This window comes from Vidua macroura, chromosome 6 (genome assembly GCF_024509145.1).
Source record: "Vidua macroura isolate BioBank_ID:100142 chromosome 6, ASM2450914v1, whole genome shotgun sequence".
Classification (NCBI taxonomy): Eukaryota; Metazoa; Chordata; class Aves; order Passeriformes; family Viduidae; genus Vidua; species Vidua macroura.
Window position 1 is genome coordinate 44,724,093 of NC_071576.1, and position 18,841 is coordinate 44,742,933.

An 18,841-nucleotide genomic window follows, 5' to 3' on the forward strand; every position below is an offset into this window, starting at 1 on the left:
GGCTTCTGCACAGGGATTCAGTCCCAGCAGCACCTGCTTTGCACCTGGCTGGAGGCGCTCATCTCTCCAGATGGGCCAGGTTCACCTTAGTCCCACCTAATTGCTCCCACCCATGACCAAAAAACAATGGGGAGCCCTTCAAAGTCCTTCCCAGGCCATAGTCAGGAGCATCAAAGCTCTGTGCAGATGTCCCACGTTAAGGGGGCATCTTGATTTCAGCCCAAAGAGCTTGACACCAATTGGAAGAGACCCTTCCCAAGCATTCTACACCTGACAGAATCCCCGGGAGCCTCAAAAACCGCAGGAAGAGGGACCATGCTACACCTGCAGAGCCAACCCTTGGTCTGCACCCATCCTCCCTTCTCAGCCTGATCTCAGACATGATTTAGCCTCAGATTAGCTAAGGTGTGTAGGTGCCTTATCTCATCCATATAGCTGGGAGCCACAAACCTCAGCACCCTCCAGGACTTGGCCCCTCCCTCTCCTTGGCTGTGGTATGGTTGTGGGAATGGCACTCATCCTACCTGCAGCAGTGGGAGCACCACCAGTGTCCTGGCAACAAGGCTCAAGGCCAAATCCTGCAGGGAATGTTGAAAAGCTGATGCAGCTCAGTTGTCCTTTGGGTCCACTGCACTGACAGGGACTGCAAGCACCTTTCCTCTATCCCCATGGCCTGGGCAGAGCTATCAGTGCCCTGAACGTGGCTTATCTGAGCAAACACAGTTCCCAGCACAGATACATCAACTCAGTTTTCCAATTACTGTTTGAGATTGGCATCAACCATCGCCTCTGTGGACACAACCAGCAACAGCTAACATCACTTATCCAAAAATGGAGGAACAAAATTATTGCCTTGCTACCTCCTTCCCCAAATACTCTCATGTTGGGGGATTAGACAAAAATAAAGCCGCAGAAGGAGAGTACACAACCTCTGCTATCTCACTGCAATGTACAACTGCAATGATTTTTCCCCACTGTAATCTTCATTTACTTTCTGGGTAGTCCAGGAAATGCAGTCATTGACAAGACCAGGCCAGGACTTCTGTGCAAATCCGGTGACTCAGGAGGGACTTAGCGAGTTTCTGTGCAAGATTAATATAATTTTTAATCCCCATAACTATTACTCACACAGCTCTTTATCATGGCTTGGTGCAATGCTGACGTTGAGTGCGGCTCTGTTTGCACAGAGGCCCAGGAGAGCTGGTTTTCCCTGCCCTGAAAACCACCCAAGAGAGCTAGAGGTGGCATTTCCAGGGGCAGAGCTTGCAGCCACATCTCACAGACCTTGTGTCACTGCTTATGACGTTATTAAAGGCATCATGGGTGATTTCCCACCCACCTTACCATGCCTAGGCCCACGCTGGCAAAAACAAAGACGCTGAGTCTGAGCAGGGTCATCTCTGAGCAGTGACTTGCAAGTTTCTCAGTCACCAAACCCTGGACAACCTGGCAAAGAAACACATAAGCACCATTAAGCCTGATATAATATAATAATTTAAACAAACTCAAAAGAGAATTGCTACTTTCTTCAAGCAAACAGGTTCTTCCATCAGGGTTTCTTTGACAAAAAAGGACCTCACTGCCACAGCAAATGACTGGAAGGTGTGATCCATTATTTCAAATGTTTTGCTTTCTAGAGAGAGATCCATCTCATCAGCTGGAAGTTTTACTCAGAGTGCATGCTTGAGTTTAGCATCACTGCCTACTCAGCAGCAGTGACTGAAACTTTCTAAAAACACTTGCAGATACAATTTGTGATGTGTTTGTGAAATACAGTTAATACTACGGTCTTCATTCTTGGCAAGACCTCTCAAAGAAAAACTGTACATTTGTAAGCAAAGGAGGAAAATGTCTGTACCTTTTCTTGCCCTTATTTTAAACTATAAATATACAAATTGGGTGGTTCATAATTTTTAGGCAGGAAACAAGTATGACGGAGATGCTAATATCCAGTCCCAGCAGTACATGCAGATGTAAAAGATGGGGAATTGGTTCTACAGATTTTAAACAAAAAATTGGGGGGAGGGGGAGGGAAGGAAGAGCAAAATATTACAATCACAGAAATTATTTGACTTTTCCAGCACTTTGCAGAGCAAGGATTCCTTCTTTTATTTATCTGTTCAGCATCTCCCATACTTCAGGTGATCCTGGCCCAAGTGGACATGAGAGGAGAGAGGCTGGAAAAGACCATGGTTAAACAGTCTGACTGACTACAATACAGGGAAGGGACTGAAGGGAATCTACTGAGTTTTTCCTGCCTTGAAGGGGTTTGTTTGATCCAAATGAAAACCCCTCTGACTTGAAAGAAGAGCTCTAGTTCAAAATGCTTTGTTTCACTTTATTTCTGTGGCAATGCAACATGGAGAAAACTTCAGTGGTCTGTTTGTACCAGGAATGACACTACACTACACTCAGCCTTGCTGTGTTAGTCCTTAGGCAGAAACCCAGAATCAGCTGAAAGGAAATGAATGCAAAATAAATGAGAAAGTAAGTTATTAAACAGAAAGTATATGTTAAGCTATAATAACCAGTAAAAAAAAAAAAAAGGAAACAGCAATAGAGTGAAAATGAAGTTGACATAAAAAACAATAGCTACAAAATTAATATATTTCCAACAGCATACAACTGAATGGAAAACCATCAAAATTCAATCCTTCACTTTGCTTCAGAGCACAAAGGATTTTTGACACGAGGGCATATCACACCAAGAAGACATTCTGGCTCCTGCCGCCTTTTCTGTCATGGTCCCTGCCTTTGTCCAGGGCTTGAGAGCTTGGCTCATGTGTACCCAGCTGCCACGTGCCACTGGCACAGGCTCTGTGTGTCCTTCCCGGGTCATGTCACCTGTCAAGCAGCCTCTGGGACAGTGGTGGACCTGCTGTGGCATGAGGCTTGGACAATATCTAGGGTGACCTGAGTCATCCTGACCAAAAGCCCTGCCATGAGAGGAGGCTAATACCAGCACCAGCAGCTTCTACTCCGGGGGTGGATGGGGAAATCACTGAGTGACACTCCATTAAGCTGAGTGCTCCAAAACGGGAGAATTGTCATTAACTTTTTGCAACTTCCCAGTCCCTCCTACAGCTGGGGCTGTGCTGAGTCACATGGGATGGGGGCTGAGCCTTGTCACAGGGTATGGATTGACTCAAGGGTGGCATCACCCGAACCCCAGTTCGGCTCTGCTGAGCCACTGGAGGAAAGGAAACATTTCCCAATTTGTCCAGACTTGAATGGCATATTTTATTGGGATACACCGTGCAGGCACAGCCCAGTCCCTGACATTCTTTGAGTCATTAGGGTATAGCATCAGCAACGTCCCTGGTCTGATGGCCATGGGAGTGGCATTCCCAAAAACTTTGCCATCACTGCACACAAGCCCCTGTGTGAAGGCAACAATAACCACTGCAGCAGAGATGGGCTCTGAGCAGGCAGGACCTGGAGATGTGCAGAACGAGCTGTCCTCAGAGTCAGCAGAGCAGAGGCATGGTCCTCGTGCCAATGCTGGCATTCCCCATGGGCTTTCCCACCACTTAGACTGTGGAAATAACAAGCTCAAGGTGAAACATCACTGCTGAACGAACCAGCTTGTCAAGGGGACTATTTCCAGGGGCAAGAATGAGCCCAAGTCACCTGCTTTCCCCTTGGGGCTGGGCAGCAATCCTTAGGTTGTACAGATGGCAGTCCCCCCACGGACTATCTGGGCTGCCTGCTTTCCTCCCCAGCACAGGCACTGCTGATCCAGCCATGAGTCCCAGGCTGGCAAGGCCCATCATCCTGATTTCGGACACAGAGCCTTGATTTAGGCACTAGATAATACTAGATAATATTTCCAGTCAACAGTAAGTCTGACCTAACTTTCCAGTTTGAATTCAGACCTGAAAACCCATTACTTCCAGTCTGCAATCTTCCCTGAGCGCAGAGCTACTGGGCTAGCATGAGCAGCACCCTGGGAAGGTGAAAGGTAGTTCATATGCACTCTCCCATTTTGGAGATTTTGGACATTTGCTGCCAGTTCACCAGAAGGTAGTGGGGACATACCAGGTGACTTGGCCATCACCACTCCCATGGACGAGCTCTGGTAGCTGATAAATGGAATTTATCCTTATTTTTATTCTTGCTGGTGTATTCTGGGCTTTTTCCTTGCACATAAACTCCTCTTGAGATTGACTTCGATGGGCCTTACCCTCCTGCATTTCATTTTGCCTGGATGGTACTTGCCTTTGTAACCTGACCTCTTTTGAAGTCGGGGAAGAGCCAGTGTACCTGGCTGGAATGCCTTCTGCGATCAATAAACAAAAGAGAGAGGAAATTGTTTGCAAGTGAAATAACAGGCACTGCCTGTGGCTGTGTACATATGTCACAGGAAAAACCAACGCATCTTTTTTTCCGCCCCCCTCTCCTTCTTTAAAGGCAAATAAGTCTCCCAATAAATGCATAAGAACAGCCAAATCTCTGTTCATCATTTTCTGCATTCAGCAAGCTGGGGATTTGTTACACTAGTCCAGCAAGTCACATGGAAAAAGACTCTCTTGCCTCTATCACTGCATTTGGTTTCTGAGAAAACAGTTGCTCCTATTTGCTCAGAAAGGCCAATTACCCATTTGACTGCTTACCTCTAACAAATTTCAGGAACCCCTTGCAGGATGGAAAAGACTGTTTGTATTTGAAAGTCCAAGGTGCTAGTTTTTGGAAGACTTTTGAAGCACCAGCCTTGCTGCACGGAGCCGCTGCTGAGCTGACTGGCACCTGCAAGAAGCTGACCTCACCTGTGAAGGTTAGAGGAGTTATGCAGATGCTCAGCTGCTCCTCTGAGCTCAGAGGACATGGGGCTGTTGCTAAAGATTCCTCCATCAGCAGCAATTGAAAGCTTGACAGAGCCCAGCAACAAAATCAGCTCCTTTCACCCAACAGCGTGGAAATGAGAAGCTGTGAGAAGGTCGGAAAGGCAGACACAGCAAGCCAGATAAGCTGGTACAGCCTCATAGAGAAGATGCAGGGCCCCATCCCTAGCACAGATAGTATGATTCACATCAGAAGCAGCCTCCCACACCCTGGACCCGTATCTTGCCTTTGAAATTGTGCCGGCTGGCAGTTCCCAGGCGAGCCCGGCTGGGAGGGACCTGCTGGGGCAGATGACAGGGGTCAGCACAGTCCACGGGCCTTTTCTGCACAGGCTGAACGTGGTGCAAAGCATGTGCTGGGGGAAAAGGGAGCTGGCTTACTGACACAGCGATGCCAGAAATAGCTTGAGTAGTTCAGGTCTTGTGGAGGAGAAGGAGGGCAGTGGGACTGGAAGGAGGGCTGATGGTGATGACCAAACTGCTGAAGGCAGAACTTTGCCAAGCAGGGGGAAGAGGACGGTGTGTTTTGCAAACTGCAGCCTAATCACTTTCTTTCCCCCTTCAACCCACCCCTCTCCACAGATATAAATCCTTCAAAGCGAGGAAACTGGAGAACTTTCTGTTTGTTGTTGCAAGGTCCTTTCACTAAGTGGGTTTTCCCCCTAGGCGTACCTGGCTGTAATTAAATCCCCGGCTCTTTAATCATCTCTTTCGCTGTGTAGGGAGAAAAAAAAGCGAGAGGGACAGACTGGTGATAAGATGATACGCAATGTAAATCTCTCCTCCAGGAATCTCTCTCATCTTTTCAAGATCACTCTGTACCAACTTGTCCCTCCAGAAGCTGCCCAGCTAGAGGTGGAGTTTGTATAACAATACAAATTTAAATGCAGTAAATAGAACAGATGTCTTATGATTTCTTGATCCTCAGGGTTATAAATACCTCCCCCATTGTCCCACCCAGAGTTTTGTTTGCTGCATTTTGCTTTGTTTTTTTTTTTGAGAAAAAGTTCTTAAAGGAAAGTTTCCCCCACCCCCTCCCGTGGTTTGAAATCTAAGCATCAGATGTGACTTGAGATACCAAATGGGGACTCCAGGTATTTCAGTTGCCTAATCCTCCAGCAGCATTTTCCAAGCCATATACTACACCTGGAAGGTCTCCATGCTATCACACTTGCAAACTCCCAAAAAAAAAAAAAAAAAGGAGTCTAAGTTCATTTCTGCCCATTACTCAAAGTGAAATTATTTTAAACCATTATGAAATTAATTATTCTCTGGAGGGAGACTGAATGGCATTTTACACCGCCAGGAATTCACTATGAGGAAAATCTCATTTGCATGGCTTCTCAGATGAGAGGGCTCTGGAAGCCCAGCCCTGGAGGACAGAGGGATTGTGTCCCTGACAGGCTCTCATAACTCTTGCCTGGAGACCTACCAGTGATCAGATAAAGATGCTTCAAGCACATCATAAGCAAGGAAATCTCTGCAATGCAGGCTGCCTGGTGCAGAGGCAGCTCTCCTGCTGTCTGCCTTCCTCTCCTCATTTTGTTATCTCCCACACGACTTCTCTTCACCTGGCACAATCGCAGCTCATCAGACAGCCCCACACTTTCAGAGTGCTTCAAGAATCACTGCAGAAACCTGGATTGCTTGAATTACCCCCATGTGCTACTTTCATTTCCCCATCAGTCCATTCCAGCCTTGGTCATATTCCATTTTCTAAGCCATAACTCTGTTTCCTCATCAGACATTTCTTTGGTTCAAAGCTGTCTCACCGCCTTCCCACATCCCCTTTTCTGACCTTGCCTGGCTGTGTCCTGACCCAGACATGAGCCCCCTTCCCAGCCTCACTGCACTTCAACCTGCCCAAACTTTCCCATATCCCCTGCTGTTAGATGACGCTCACCACAGGATGAGGTGAGGCTGAGGAGCTCTGGATGGGATCCCTCAGGTGATGCCTGAATTAGTGGTGTGTCTAAACTAACATCCTCCATCTGCAAAGAGGGCAAACACCTCATCTCCTAGAGGGTCTGTGTTTCTGTACTGATTCCCAATGCAAAGAGCTGTTTGAGACAGCAATGACAAAAGACTTGAGTTGCCTACTTAAAATTAGGTGTACTGACTCAAGGCCTCTCAAAATCTCCTCTTTAGGAGAGAGGAGCTCCTCTGCAGCTGGTTTGAATGAGAGGAATGAGGAGAAACAGATTCTTACAATGCATTGGCCACTTCTCACCACAGCAGGTCAAATGAGGTTAGGAAGCTGAAAAACTAGATTAAGCAATTGGAGCATAATATCCTTGGGGTGGGAGAGGAAGGCAGGAAGACACCATCACTATTTGAGTCATCCTGGGATTGCTGATCAGGCTGGGAAAGGGAGGTGCAACATTGCCTTCTGTAAGAGAAATATGTAAGTTTGGAGAATATTTAATTTAAAAAATAGAAACCACAATAACGCAAAGAAATAATTTCCCCCTTAATTTCTTTTATGTCCCCTTCTGTTGCATCCCGGGTTGCGTTCAGATTAGGGGTTTTATAATGTTAAGTTAGCCGGTTCCGTGTACCCCTTTGGACACCCCTATTCCCCCCGTGATGGTTCACTCCAGGCTGCCTGCCATTGGAGCTTCCCCACGTCACTCCAGTGACCACCCCCTGTTCTTTCCTGAAACCTCCTGGTCAGTTACCCCATCTCCGTGTCCCCATTCGTCCTAGAGCCCTGTGTCTGCCCCGTTGCGTCCCCATTGGTCACCGTGGTCCATGTCACCGGCACGGTGCCTGTCCTCATTCGGTGGGAGGGCTTCTGCCCTCCTTGGCCCGCCCCCTTATAAAATCCCGCGCGCCTCTGGTCCCAGCACCATTTTGTCCATGTGGCGCTAGGGAGCGAGCTGCACTTCTCTGTCGCAACTCCACGCAACAATAAAAGCTCTCCAGCTAGCCATGCGGACAGATTGGACATTCCTTCCCTCTTTGTCTCGCCCCTCACGTTGGCAACAGAGCACGGCCAGCCCCACCCCAGTGCGCGGAACGCAGCAGCGCCTAGGACAAGCGGTGCCCCGGTCCCGCCTTTGCCGGGCTCTCCAAATTTGCCCGGGACCAGGGAAAACAATGCAAAGCTGCACCCTTCCAGCTATAAAAGTCCTTAAACACTATCTTTTTCAAGCCCAGGAGGAGATGCAAACATGGGGGACAGGTTTCCTTTGAAGGGCTCAGGGCAAGTGCAAGAGGATGGGAAAATCCTCACAATGATTTACAGACAGACAAACAAAAGAGGAAAAAAAAATCAAAGCTGAGTATCTGATTGATGAAATTCACTGAAAATTACATTATATTACTTATGAATAAAGCTATCATTTACTCAGTGAAGTGGGGAAGCCCATCAGCAGATATTAATCATTGTTCACCTATCCAGATTGGTGGATTTCACTTGCACCTTAATCTGCATTTCTATCTCAGCAGTATCAATTCACTGTACAGCAGAAACAAATGCATCTGAAATGCCATCTTAGGCAACACAAGCAGCTCTGGCGTTCAGCAGGACAGAGCCAGCACACTTCTATTCCCTGCCTGCTAGAGCAACCCAAACAGAAAGCAGCCATAAAACATTAACCCAGACACCATCTGCAAGAGATACCTTTGGGTGGCTCCAGACAGATACCTGAAAGTAAAGACATGAATTCTAATGTTTTACAATAATTTAAAAGCCAGAGAGTGAGATTCAATTTGGTCCAGTTGAGGATCTTGTCCTGCATAAACCAGAGTAGAGTTTTGAACTGCCACTGTATAACAGGTTTAGCAATATGGATAGAAACTGCATGGATGTATGAAAGAAAACTGCCTGGCTGATAAAAGCCAGTTTCTGTGTCAAATGTCCCAAGGCAAAGACTCCCCAGCAAAGTAGATGCTGCACCTGAGCTTGCAGGACCCTGCTGGGTTACATTGAGGCAATAGGAATGATTGGCCTCTGTGGGATGGAACTCTGTGACTCTGAGAAGGGTTAGGTCCCTGGTTAGCCCTGGCATCTGATCATCCATGAGGAAGCAGAGTGGATGCTGTAATTCCCATATCTTCCAGGGCTGTGTCTCTGTGTGGGGTGCCCAGCACTGCAGAGGAGGTAACCTTATCTACAGCAGTTTCAACCAAACTAACCTGGGGAACAATGGCACTGAAGCCAGACAGATATTCCAGACATAACAGCAGTGTCCTCAAGACAGATATCCTGGACCTAACAGCAGTGTCCAGGCTCCATCTAGCCACACAAAGCCACTCCTTACAAGAGCTATTGCTGCCCACGTTACCCAGCTCTAAACAAGCACACCACAGCCGTGTACAAACTCCAGATTTTATTCATGCCTGTGTAACAGGGGTTTAACTGGTATGTCTTAAGTTAAAAGCCCAGCTGTGGAGAGTCCTTCAGCATTCAAATGGGGAAGAAGATATGAGACAGTGACTTGGCCCTTCTAAAACCTGAGTGCTTCCTGCAGATCCTGGTCTAGGAGGCAGCATACAAGGCTAACATAGGGAAAGCCTCTGAAAACAGTGGAGTGCGGGTCAGAAGCTGGCTTTGGAAAGCAGCTGCTGATCACCCCACTTTTCATGCTGTTTCTCTACTGTGCACTGGCAAACTGATCTTCTTTCCAAAGAGGCTGAATGGGACTGCATTCAGCAGGTTGAAGATGCTCATAGGACCAAGAGACAACTAGTCCAAAGCCACCCTCACAGGAGGGACATGGCAAAGGCACCATCTTCTCAGCTCCAGCCAGTTTACACTGCAGAATCCAGCTGCTGATGTACAGCCATGCCTGTCTGCTGCTCTACCAAGATGCCCAGATTTGGTGAGACCAGGCCAGAGCCCAAGTGACTGGCAACACCATGCCAAATCCAAATCACAAAGGAAGCAGCTTAAACTGCCATTCTCCAAATGAGAAGCTCCCACAGGAACTCTGTGGCAATGCCTAGGAAATGAAGAGGATTTAATAACAAGACCACTCTCCTTCAGGATATTGCCTAACTTGCATTCCTGCCTTGGGACTTGGTTATAACCATCTGCTGCTCTTTCTGCAAAATTATTAAGCCTCTTCCTCCAAAAGGAGCACTCTGCTATAATACAACTCAGCACATTTTTGACCCTGTTACTGCCTAATTCAGCTGACTTTTCCCTTTTACCCATTTTGCTAGTCTCCTAACCATGTTCCATCACCCACCTTTCTGTGCTTTGTTTTGTTTTGGGTTTTTTTTCCTCTTTTTTGGGAATCACAAGCTTGCTGTGCTCATTTCCATGCAGTAGAAACAAGTTCTTCTACACTGAAGGAATCTTCAGTGAAAACACCAGTAAGATTGTCTGCTTTCCTGAGTATACAGGATGCTACTATAGAAATGTAAATCAACTAACCCACACCAGGAAAAACCTCAGCCCAGGCACTTTAGCTTCAATGTAATTTTTGTTACAAAACTCAGGACATATCTGTCCAAGGAAATTTTAGCTCTACAGCTTAAAGATCCACAGCTTAAAGAGAGGGACAAGGGGAAGAAAGCTTTCAGGACACTCCTTGCTCCAATTTCTTCCCATTCCAAGGAACAGAATAAATTTGGAGTCACTTCTCTTTTTGAAGATAAATGCCATGTGGCAGAGCTAGGGTTTGCCTGTCAGTAATGCATCTGGATTTGGAAGAGCATGTGTCCAGAAGGTAGTGAATTAGGGAGCAGTGTGGCAAGCTAATCTGTCTAAGAGGGGGACTTGCATTTCACTTACCATTTGAAGGACACCAAAATATGACATCAGATATCCAGACTCCACTGCTTCCAACCCAAAGAAATCCATAGAGATGATGGAAAACATAATCATGAACAAACCTGGAGGGAGGGTTAATGCAAAGAGTACATCAATACACTTGCAGTGCATGTAATAGCCCAAACCCTGCTCCCAGTCACCACCAGTCCAAGTCAGTAGCTCTCCCTGGGTTTGCCAGCACTGGGTATAAACGTGAGTACAATCCTATTCAAAGTTATTGTAGTAATTTAATCTTTAAATGTTAACTTTTTTATCCCCCTTACTTTCATCTTTAAATAATGTGACTATGTAGGCTGTAGTTTCAGCTGTTAATTAGAAACTGGTAAATATTTGTATCACTGAAGCCAGGCTAACCATTAAGACAGCAAGAAAACATTTGTTCAGACAAGACTGTAACCATCAAAATAATCTGATTGGATTCCTCACCCCTTTTGCCTGACTTCAGATATCCACTGCGGGGAACAGCCCCATTTTGACATCAGCCAAAATGCAGTGGTTTCAGTGTACACATCAGCAACGATGTGTGGGGCACGTGAAAAATCTCTGCTGTGCCCTTATAGCAATGTCAACACTAGCAGTCAGGAAAGTAAGGACAGAAAGAGCACAGACCAGGTCTGCTTTGCAATTGAGGCAATTTCTTGAAAGTGTAAAAGAGAACATCCACTCAATCTCAAATGAAAATACAATAGTGTGTGTTTCCCCCACTTCCAAACATACACAAATATAGGCATGCTTGCACATGCTCCCAGTCTTACAGAGAGAGCCATCAAATTAAAAATACTATGTCAAAACACTGCACTTCAAGTGTGGTGTGGGGTAAGAGTCTGCTGCTTCCCCTAGTGTCTTGTGCACCTGAGATGGACCAAGACAGTAGGAAACTGGGGCTCTCTGCATGTGAAGACCCCCACAACATGCCTGTCAAGAGATCACTGATCCTTCTGGGAAAGAAGAGACCAGATGACTTTTAGCAGTCCTGCCTTTCCTTGTAAGATCCTCCGAGTTATAAGGACTGGGTAGAAAGGGAGCCGTGTTCCTCTCCCTCCTGAAAAAAACAGAATGCAGGAGGCCATGCGTGAGGACTGAGAAGACAGCTGGTGGCCTGGCAAAGTGACATGGCATGAGGAGGATTTGCCAGCTTTTCCCGGAAAGATGAAGTGGGTGATTGCAGATTGCTGGTTAAAACCGTGGAGGATTCACTTCCTGATGAACAAGAACAACTCCACTGCATCCAGCAGCTGAACCCCAGCACTACCCGTGCAGCACTTGCTGCAACAAGGACCTCCCTCCAGGCACCCCAAGCCTTTGCCTGGAGGGAGCAACACTCTCCCATCCCAGGACCTGCCACAAAGCCTTCCTGAACCCCACTGGAGACACATCCTCCCCCTTAACAGGAGTTGCTGCACCCCAGCTGGCTCCATGGGGTTGGGAGAGAGGGATGGGGGCAGGAAGGGTGCCCTGCTCTTCTACTCTCCAGCTGTATGGAGAAAGTGCCTGGGAGCCGGGGCTCATGAAGATCTATGGCCTCGCCACACCCCTCCACGGAGAGCACACCTCTGTTATCCAGTTACTTTGAAATCACTCTCAGCTCAAGCCAGCTTAAGGTAACATGCAAATTCCAGTATTTACTCACAACACCCAAATCAGGCAACAGGGTTGCACATGTTTGTAAAAGGCACATGTGACGAAATGAAAGAAAAACCACACTTGGTTTCTGTAGTGAATAAAGTTCCTGATACTCCCGGGCAGGGCCTTCCTAGTTCCCATGGCAACACTGAAACAACTACTAACTCTAGCTGAGTACCAATACTTAAATGTTAATTAGCTAATCGCTCTGTTTGTTTTCTCTAAACTACCTGGAGATAACTGGCCTCCCACCCCCCACGCTGCCATTCTGGGACTAAAATGCAAATAAAAAACCCTTGGGATCATGGGAGTATTTTTAGGGGATAAAGACACCCCTAAATAAAAAAACTAAACAAAGTAGAGGGGCCTAGACAAATGCCCTAGCTGAGGAAGAGGGAAACACATCCCCTGATCGACTTTTGTCCGTCACCATCACCGAAAAAAACTAGACTAGAATAGGGTGTGGGAAGAGGAAATGGAAAAACAGAGAAAAAAGCCTGGTGTTTCCTCTAGAAAAGGAGTGGGGACAACTGATGTTCTGGACTTTAGCAACAGACTCTGCACACCATACTTCCTCACCCTCTGGCCACCGGTGTGCCACAAGGAAAGAAGAAGGGACAGCTGCTGCTCTGGATTTCAGCAACAGACTTTGCAACCCTCCTTCCATTCAGCCACCTGGGAAAGCTATAACTGCGGGGGTGAGCTCCGTGTCAAGCCCCCTGCCCAGCTGATCTTTTTAATAAAGAGCTGAACATTAATAAAGGCATTAGCCCTGTTCATTTCAGTTTCACTTGTAGGAAGATTAGATGGAAGCAGGAGCTCTCCTTTCATCCTGCACCCCACTGTAGGTACCACCTAGGAGGGGCTTGGCCTCCCTACATACCTGATGCTTCTTCCTGGTACTGTGCTCCAGCTTCTACAGCTCCTCTCCCCTTTCAAGTCCCTCATCAAGTTAAGACACATTTGGATCTTTCTCCTCCAAACAAGCTGCTTTCTTTCAGAGCAGGGGAACAGGCTGTGCTCTTTAATTAGAATCATACATTGCACAGCTCCCCTGGAGATGCAAAGGTCTCATTTTCAGATGGGTGTCACCAACTCTGCCTGCATGGTCCCTTAAAGCTACCTGGAGGAGGGAGACCACTTTGCCCCTCTTCGCCCAGAAACTAAGGTGGTCTCTCCCACTGGTAACACATTTCTTGATGAAAACCACAAGGTGAACCTCAGATTGAACTAAAAAAAGATTATGTGCTCATTGGAACAAGCATTTCTTACAAAGATCTCAGCAGGTTCCCAGCTGGGTAGGCTGCAGGTCAGCTGAATGCAGCCACATAAATACTGATAAGCCTCAGTCCACTCTGACAGGCTCAATGTGAAAAAAAAAAAAAAAAAAAAGAAGCATAAAATATCCTCAGAAAACTAGAAAACTTGCCTTTTTGAGGATGTCTAAGAAAAGGGTGAACTCCTTAGAAAACCTGGCATCAGTGGGATGAGTAACAAAGGTTATGCAGCAGTAAGCAGGGAAATGGTTTGTGAGAAGCAGTAACGATGACAAAAAGCACCAAGGAAAATCAGGAGTGAAAGCCCTATTTTAAAAAAAAATTAAAAAAAAAAAGTGACATGTCTGAAAGCATCCTATAGTTTTGGAGGGTGAGTTTAACAGTTTAACAATCTCTAGTGCAAGATGGTGTGAGAAGGCAAGCACAGCCTCTGGGAGTTCATCACAGCCCTCCTACACTGGACTGGAAACGTAATGGGATGCAGAGCCCTGAGGCTCACTGCAAAAGTCTGCTCAACACGTGAAAGAAAATCCCTTAAAAAATGGGATGCAGGGGCTAAAGCAATCATGCTGAAACCAGATTTTCCAAAGGGATTAGGCAGCCAAAAATTCATACAAGCAGCTATTTATCAAGATTTTTAAGGCCCTGATGATTTCTTGTCAAATGAGAGTTATGTTTGATGTTTTTATCCTCTTGTTTTTCTTTCTGTCTCCTATCTACCACAATGCAGTGAGGCTCTCTTTTCCCAAATCAGCTGAGAAGGTAACTCGGCTGTGCTGGAGCTGTCTGCTGCTTGTTCAATCCCTGGCAGCTCCTTTCCTACAAGAGGCATAGAGCCCACTTCTCTGCTTTTATGCAACACAGGGAGGAGGTTCCAAGCCCTGCAGCCCTCCTGGGGAGGTTCTTTCAGTCTCAAACGAGCTAATTTTAGACAACAATGAGATCCATAAGGAACAAAAGATTTTCTTTGCTGTGTATGACAAACTTGTTTACAAAGTAAATAGAAAACCGTCTGTAATTTGGGCAATCTAATTAATTCTAGAGTTGCAGCCTGGGGATGAAAGGTACATGAGCTCATGAGGAGCTCAGCTTCCAGCTGTGAGCTGCAGAGAATTAGTGACAGCCAGATCCCCTTTCAGCTGCCATCAGTTTAGTCAGTGACCTGAAGTGAAGAGAGACCTGCAAGGAGAAGACACTAGGATTTTAATCACAGTGAGTGCTACAGCAGGAATGCCTCAAGTGAACCTTCTCCTACCCTTACAGAAAAACTCCCAGGCACTCAGTGACAGACTATTAGCCTGCCTTAAATTCCAGCTTCACTGTCTCCATCCTCTTTGCCTAGAAACTGCCTTGCAGTTTTGGGCAGGAGATGTTTATTTCAGTTCAGTGAGCATTTTTGCTTTGCACGGGCAAAGAAGAATGGATTATGTAACAGGCAGGAATTTGCATTTCGGCAGGAATGTCTAAAGCAAAGTGCATTTTGCCTGACCTTTGTAAAAAAGAGAGCACACAGGAAATTACTGTGGGAAGCTCACATGGATGCAGTCTCAGGCATTTTTAACAGAGAAATGAATGCTACTTTAAGATGAGAAATGAGTCAGAATCAGCTAAGAAAACCCTTTTAAAACATCTTTCTCATTCTGTGAAATGCTGTAATTCTATACACTTTTTAGAGTGCAGTTTTACAAGTTTATTGTCTTAAGAACCAAAAAAAATTGCACTGTTAGGTCAGTGAGACTGTATCCTGTATCCTGTCTCCAGTGGCAGGGGTAAGACCAACTGGCATTAATGATCTCATCCAGTATGACCTACACACAGGAAGGGAAAAAAAAACCCCAGAAATCCTTTACTTCCAGCTCCAGTTGGACTTGTTCCCTCAGATATATAGCAAGAAATAACAGATGAGCCCATGAATCCCCTTCCAATTCAGCCACACTCCACAGCCAAATTTATTTTCATTTGTAAACTGAATTTACAGTTTACAAATTAGCCTTTAATTTATAAATCATGCTTCACGTTCTTTAAACTTCAAGGGCTTCTCCAGACAAAAATGAATTGAAAAAAGATGCAAAGTCTAAAAGCTAGGGTGCCTTAAGTCCTCTTTTAGGATCCCTGATTGGAAGGGAAGTGCCTTAGTTTGTTCAGATGCATGATACACACGTGTTATGATGTGCACAAAGCTCAGTTCTTGAAATCATCATCAAGAGAAACTGGACTTTTTGGGTTTGAATGAGAAAAGAGCTGTGAAGCTCTTTGTGGAAGGGCAAAGAACATCACCCTGTCCTTACACATCACTGATAAGGATGACATTCAGCTTGTCTCTAGTCAAGTGTGTGGGGGAAGTTAGAGAGTAGGCAAAACTGAAGATTATTAAATTGTGACCAGGGATACGTAGTCAGGCAAATAGGGAGATATGAACCCTGCCAGGACAGCAACTGACTCAGAGGAAGCAGGGAAAGAGATGGGTTTGGGAAAGGTTTGAAAGGATCAGCGAGTTCCTACCATGACACAAACCCCCCTCCCCCAGCAGAATATATAAGGAAGAGAAGAACAAGCATCCCCATCAATGTGTAAGGGAAGAAACATGCTGTAGGTCCCCTGTGTGCAGCTCAGCCCTCTCATCCATCAACAATTTTTAATTGCTGGGGAAAAGGTTAGGATACACATACACCTTAAAATCACAAAGTAAAATCAGGAAGGACCTCGGTTTTTCTGGCACAGGACAAACAATTTTCTTCTGCTCTGAAGAGCTTACAGCCCAAAGAGAAATGACAGACAAGAGGAAAAAAACATTTGCAGTGAGGGGGATGGAGAGATTAAGTGATTTGCCAAAACTCCCAGATGCAGCTTATGACAAGTGGTGTCTTGGACATTAAGTCCAAGGCTTTTGACCCTGTGTAGTTGAGAATACCTGAAAGCATCCAGCATCAAGTTAGGAGGTGAATCCTCACTGTTCTGTGATCAAAAGCAATGTGCTTGCAGTAACTTCAGACAAGCCTGGCCTACAGTGTACATAATCTTATTCGAAATACATCAGTAATCATGGGTAATGGGTGAGATTTACCTATGGGAAGTCCAGCAAAGACCTTGACTATGAAAACTTCCATTACTCCCGGAAACTTCATCAGGTGCAGGATTTCTCTGATGCTAAACAAGCTGCCAGTCTGTGATGTGCCTGCAGAGGATTGACAAGGATGACATATGGGTTAATGCTCTGTTTATACAGGTTAAGGCTAGAAAGCAGGAAACTCTGAGACTCTGCTCAGGTTCAAAAACCACCCAAAACCCACATCTCTGCTGCACCAGCTTTGTGCCTGGCAGGAGGCTGGTAGCTGGTGCCAGGTCTGCATGCAGAGGAACCCTATGAGACAGTGGGATTTCCTCCCTTGTCAGACCAAACTAACCCCCAGCAAGGGCTCCACAATCACCTTTTCTGAGACACAGGTCTGGTCTGGAAGACTACAATTCTATATGGCAGACTGATCAATATATTTGGAATAATCCTCTTCCATAAGCTCAGCTTAGACATTGAAGCGTCAGCATCTCAAGGCTGGGACCTTTTTGCCCTTAAATCAGCTCCAAGGTCCTTCAGCAGTTCTTGCAGCATGTCAATCCCCTGTCCCTTTTCATGTACTATTTATCAGAAACAAAAAATACTCACTGTGCTCTGTCACATGATGGTCTGACTTTGGTTTAGTCTGAGAAGGGATCCAAACCATTGCTATCAGGATGTTGATGAGATTTCCCACCAGCCCAACATATATAGGAACATAAACACTGCAAACAGAAAAAATAGAGGTAACTGGATAAATACCATAAACAAGGAATTTATACCTCCATCCTGCAAAGGCTTGGGCATTTGGATTAGGAACAATTCCTCTTCAAGTCACAGTACATAAGGCATTAAAAGAACTCACATCCTTTCATGGAGGGTTTGGATATGACCACAGTTTGAAATTTCAGCAAAAGATGACTATTTTTATCAAGATAGTTTATAATTTTATTAATAATAGGGTATAATACAATGCTTTTAAATCTTCAAGTGTCAGGGGAAAAGAGCTTTTCTTGGTTTAATGAAGCTTAGAAATCTTCCCATAGAAAGCACAGCATCTGCTTTTCAGAATCCATCTAATCTCTGTCTAATCGCCAATTTCATTAGTCTAAGTATCATCTCACTCCTTGAAATTTCTCAGTGAAATAAAATGAACTTAAGGAAAGTAGTCAAGATGATTCAGGATGGTAGAATACAGCCTACAAGCAGAACTAAACCCACCAGAGAGGTAATACCATTTGAAAAGGAGGCATTAAATATAAAACCACAACTACAAAACCTTCTGGGAAGGTCAACAGCATTTTGACTGATGCACTTACTTTTCTCCAAAGGTGCCTCAAACCAACTTCATCTATCTCTCAGAGCCCCCAGATATTGAATCTTTAACAGAAGTAGGGCCACATCCTTGGGTGTAGGCACAGTGAACAGAAATTATTAACTATAGTTGTACAATGATAAAAAGGAACAATTACAACTTATCTAAAAAACACAAACATGAAAAAGTCAATAGAGCCCATAATTAGTCCCCAGTTATCACTGTCCTCTTAAAAGAGAAGATTAGGAAATGACTCTTCCTAGTCTTTCAGGGTATGTGGGAAGATTCCACACTCTAAAGGGCTTTACTTTTAACAAACACAGCAGGGCAAAGTCCAGGCCTGGAAGACTGAAACTGAGGGAAGTCAAGCTGAAAACAAAGAGAGAAGCTTGTTTTAACAGTGAGAGCAATTATCCACTAAACCAGCTCATTAAAAGTCTCCCCCATCATGAGAACCCAGTTAGTTGTAGGGTTTCGTAAAACACATGCTTAAAACCAACCACAGGAAGCAGGTTTGGGGTGGAAATGCCCAGCAGAGACACCAAAGGCTGGGGTCATGTAGGGCACCATGGTGCCTTGGAGGCATCCAAATTTAAGCATTTTGGACTTCAGCAAAGTAATATCTAGATTTCAGCAAAGAAGGCTTTGAAGTTTTGCAGATCTATGCAGACTTGGAGGTGAGTATGCCATCCCTGCATTCCCAACAACCTGTGCTGCCACAAATAAGATGTAAAAGTGAGCTGTGAGCCCCCAGCTGATGCTCCCTGTGAGCCTGCTGATGAGACACTGCTTATTGCCTGTTTTTTTACTGCTGATTTCCTTGCCAGGCTATGGTGCATGTTTTTCATGAAGTAACCAGCAGCACTAATTGTAAAAGCCTCAAGTTTCCTCCATGCTAGACAAAGGTGCAGTCTGAATAATTTCTGGAGTATTATTTAAGCCACAGAGCAA

At 45.5% G+C, this 18,841-nt stretch overlaps 1 protein-coding gene across 1 annotated transcript in view; it reads right to left on the reverse strand.

Moving 5' to 3' along the window:
• Positions 1-18,841, reverse strand: part of SLC22A18 (solute carrier family 22 member 18) — a 61,292-nt gene that overhangs the window by 7,748 nt on the left and 34,703 nt on the right. The window contains exons 5-8 of the mRNA XM_053981453.1: positions 17,185-17,300; positions 16,588-16,698; positions 10,585-10,685; positions 1,345-1,446 (exon numbers count right to left, since the gene is read on the reverse strand). Of these exons, the coding sequence (XP_053837428.1) occupies positions 1,345-1,446; positions 10,585-10,685; positions 16,588-16,698; positions 17,185-17,300 (430 nt within the window). The remainder of the gene's footprint in view (positions 1-1,344; positions 1,447-10,584; positions 10,686-16,587; positions 16,699-17,184; positions 17,301-18,841) is intronic.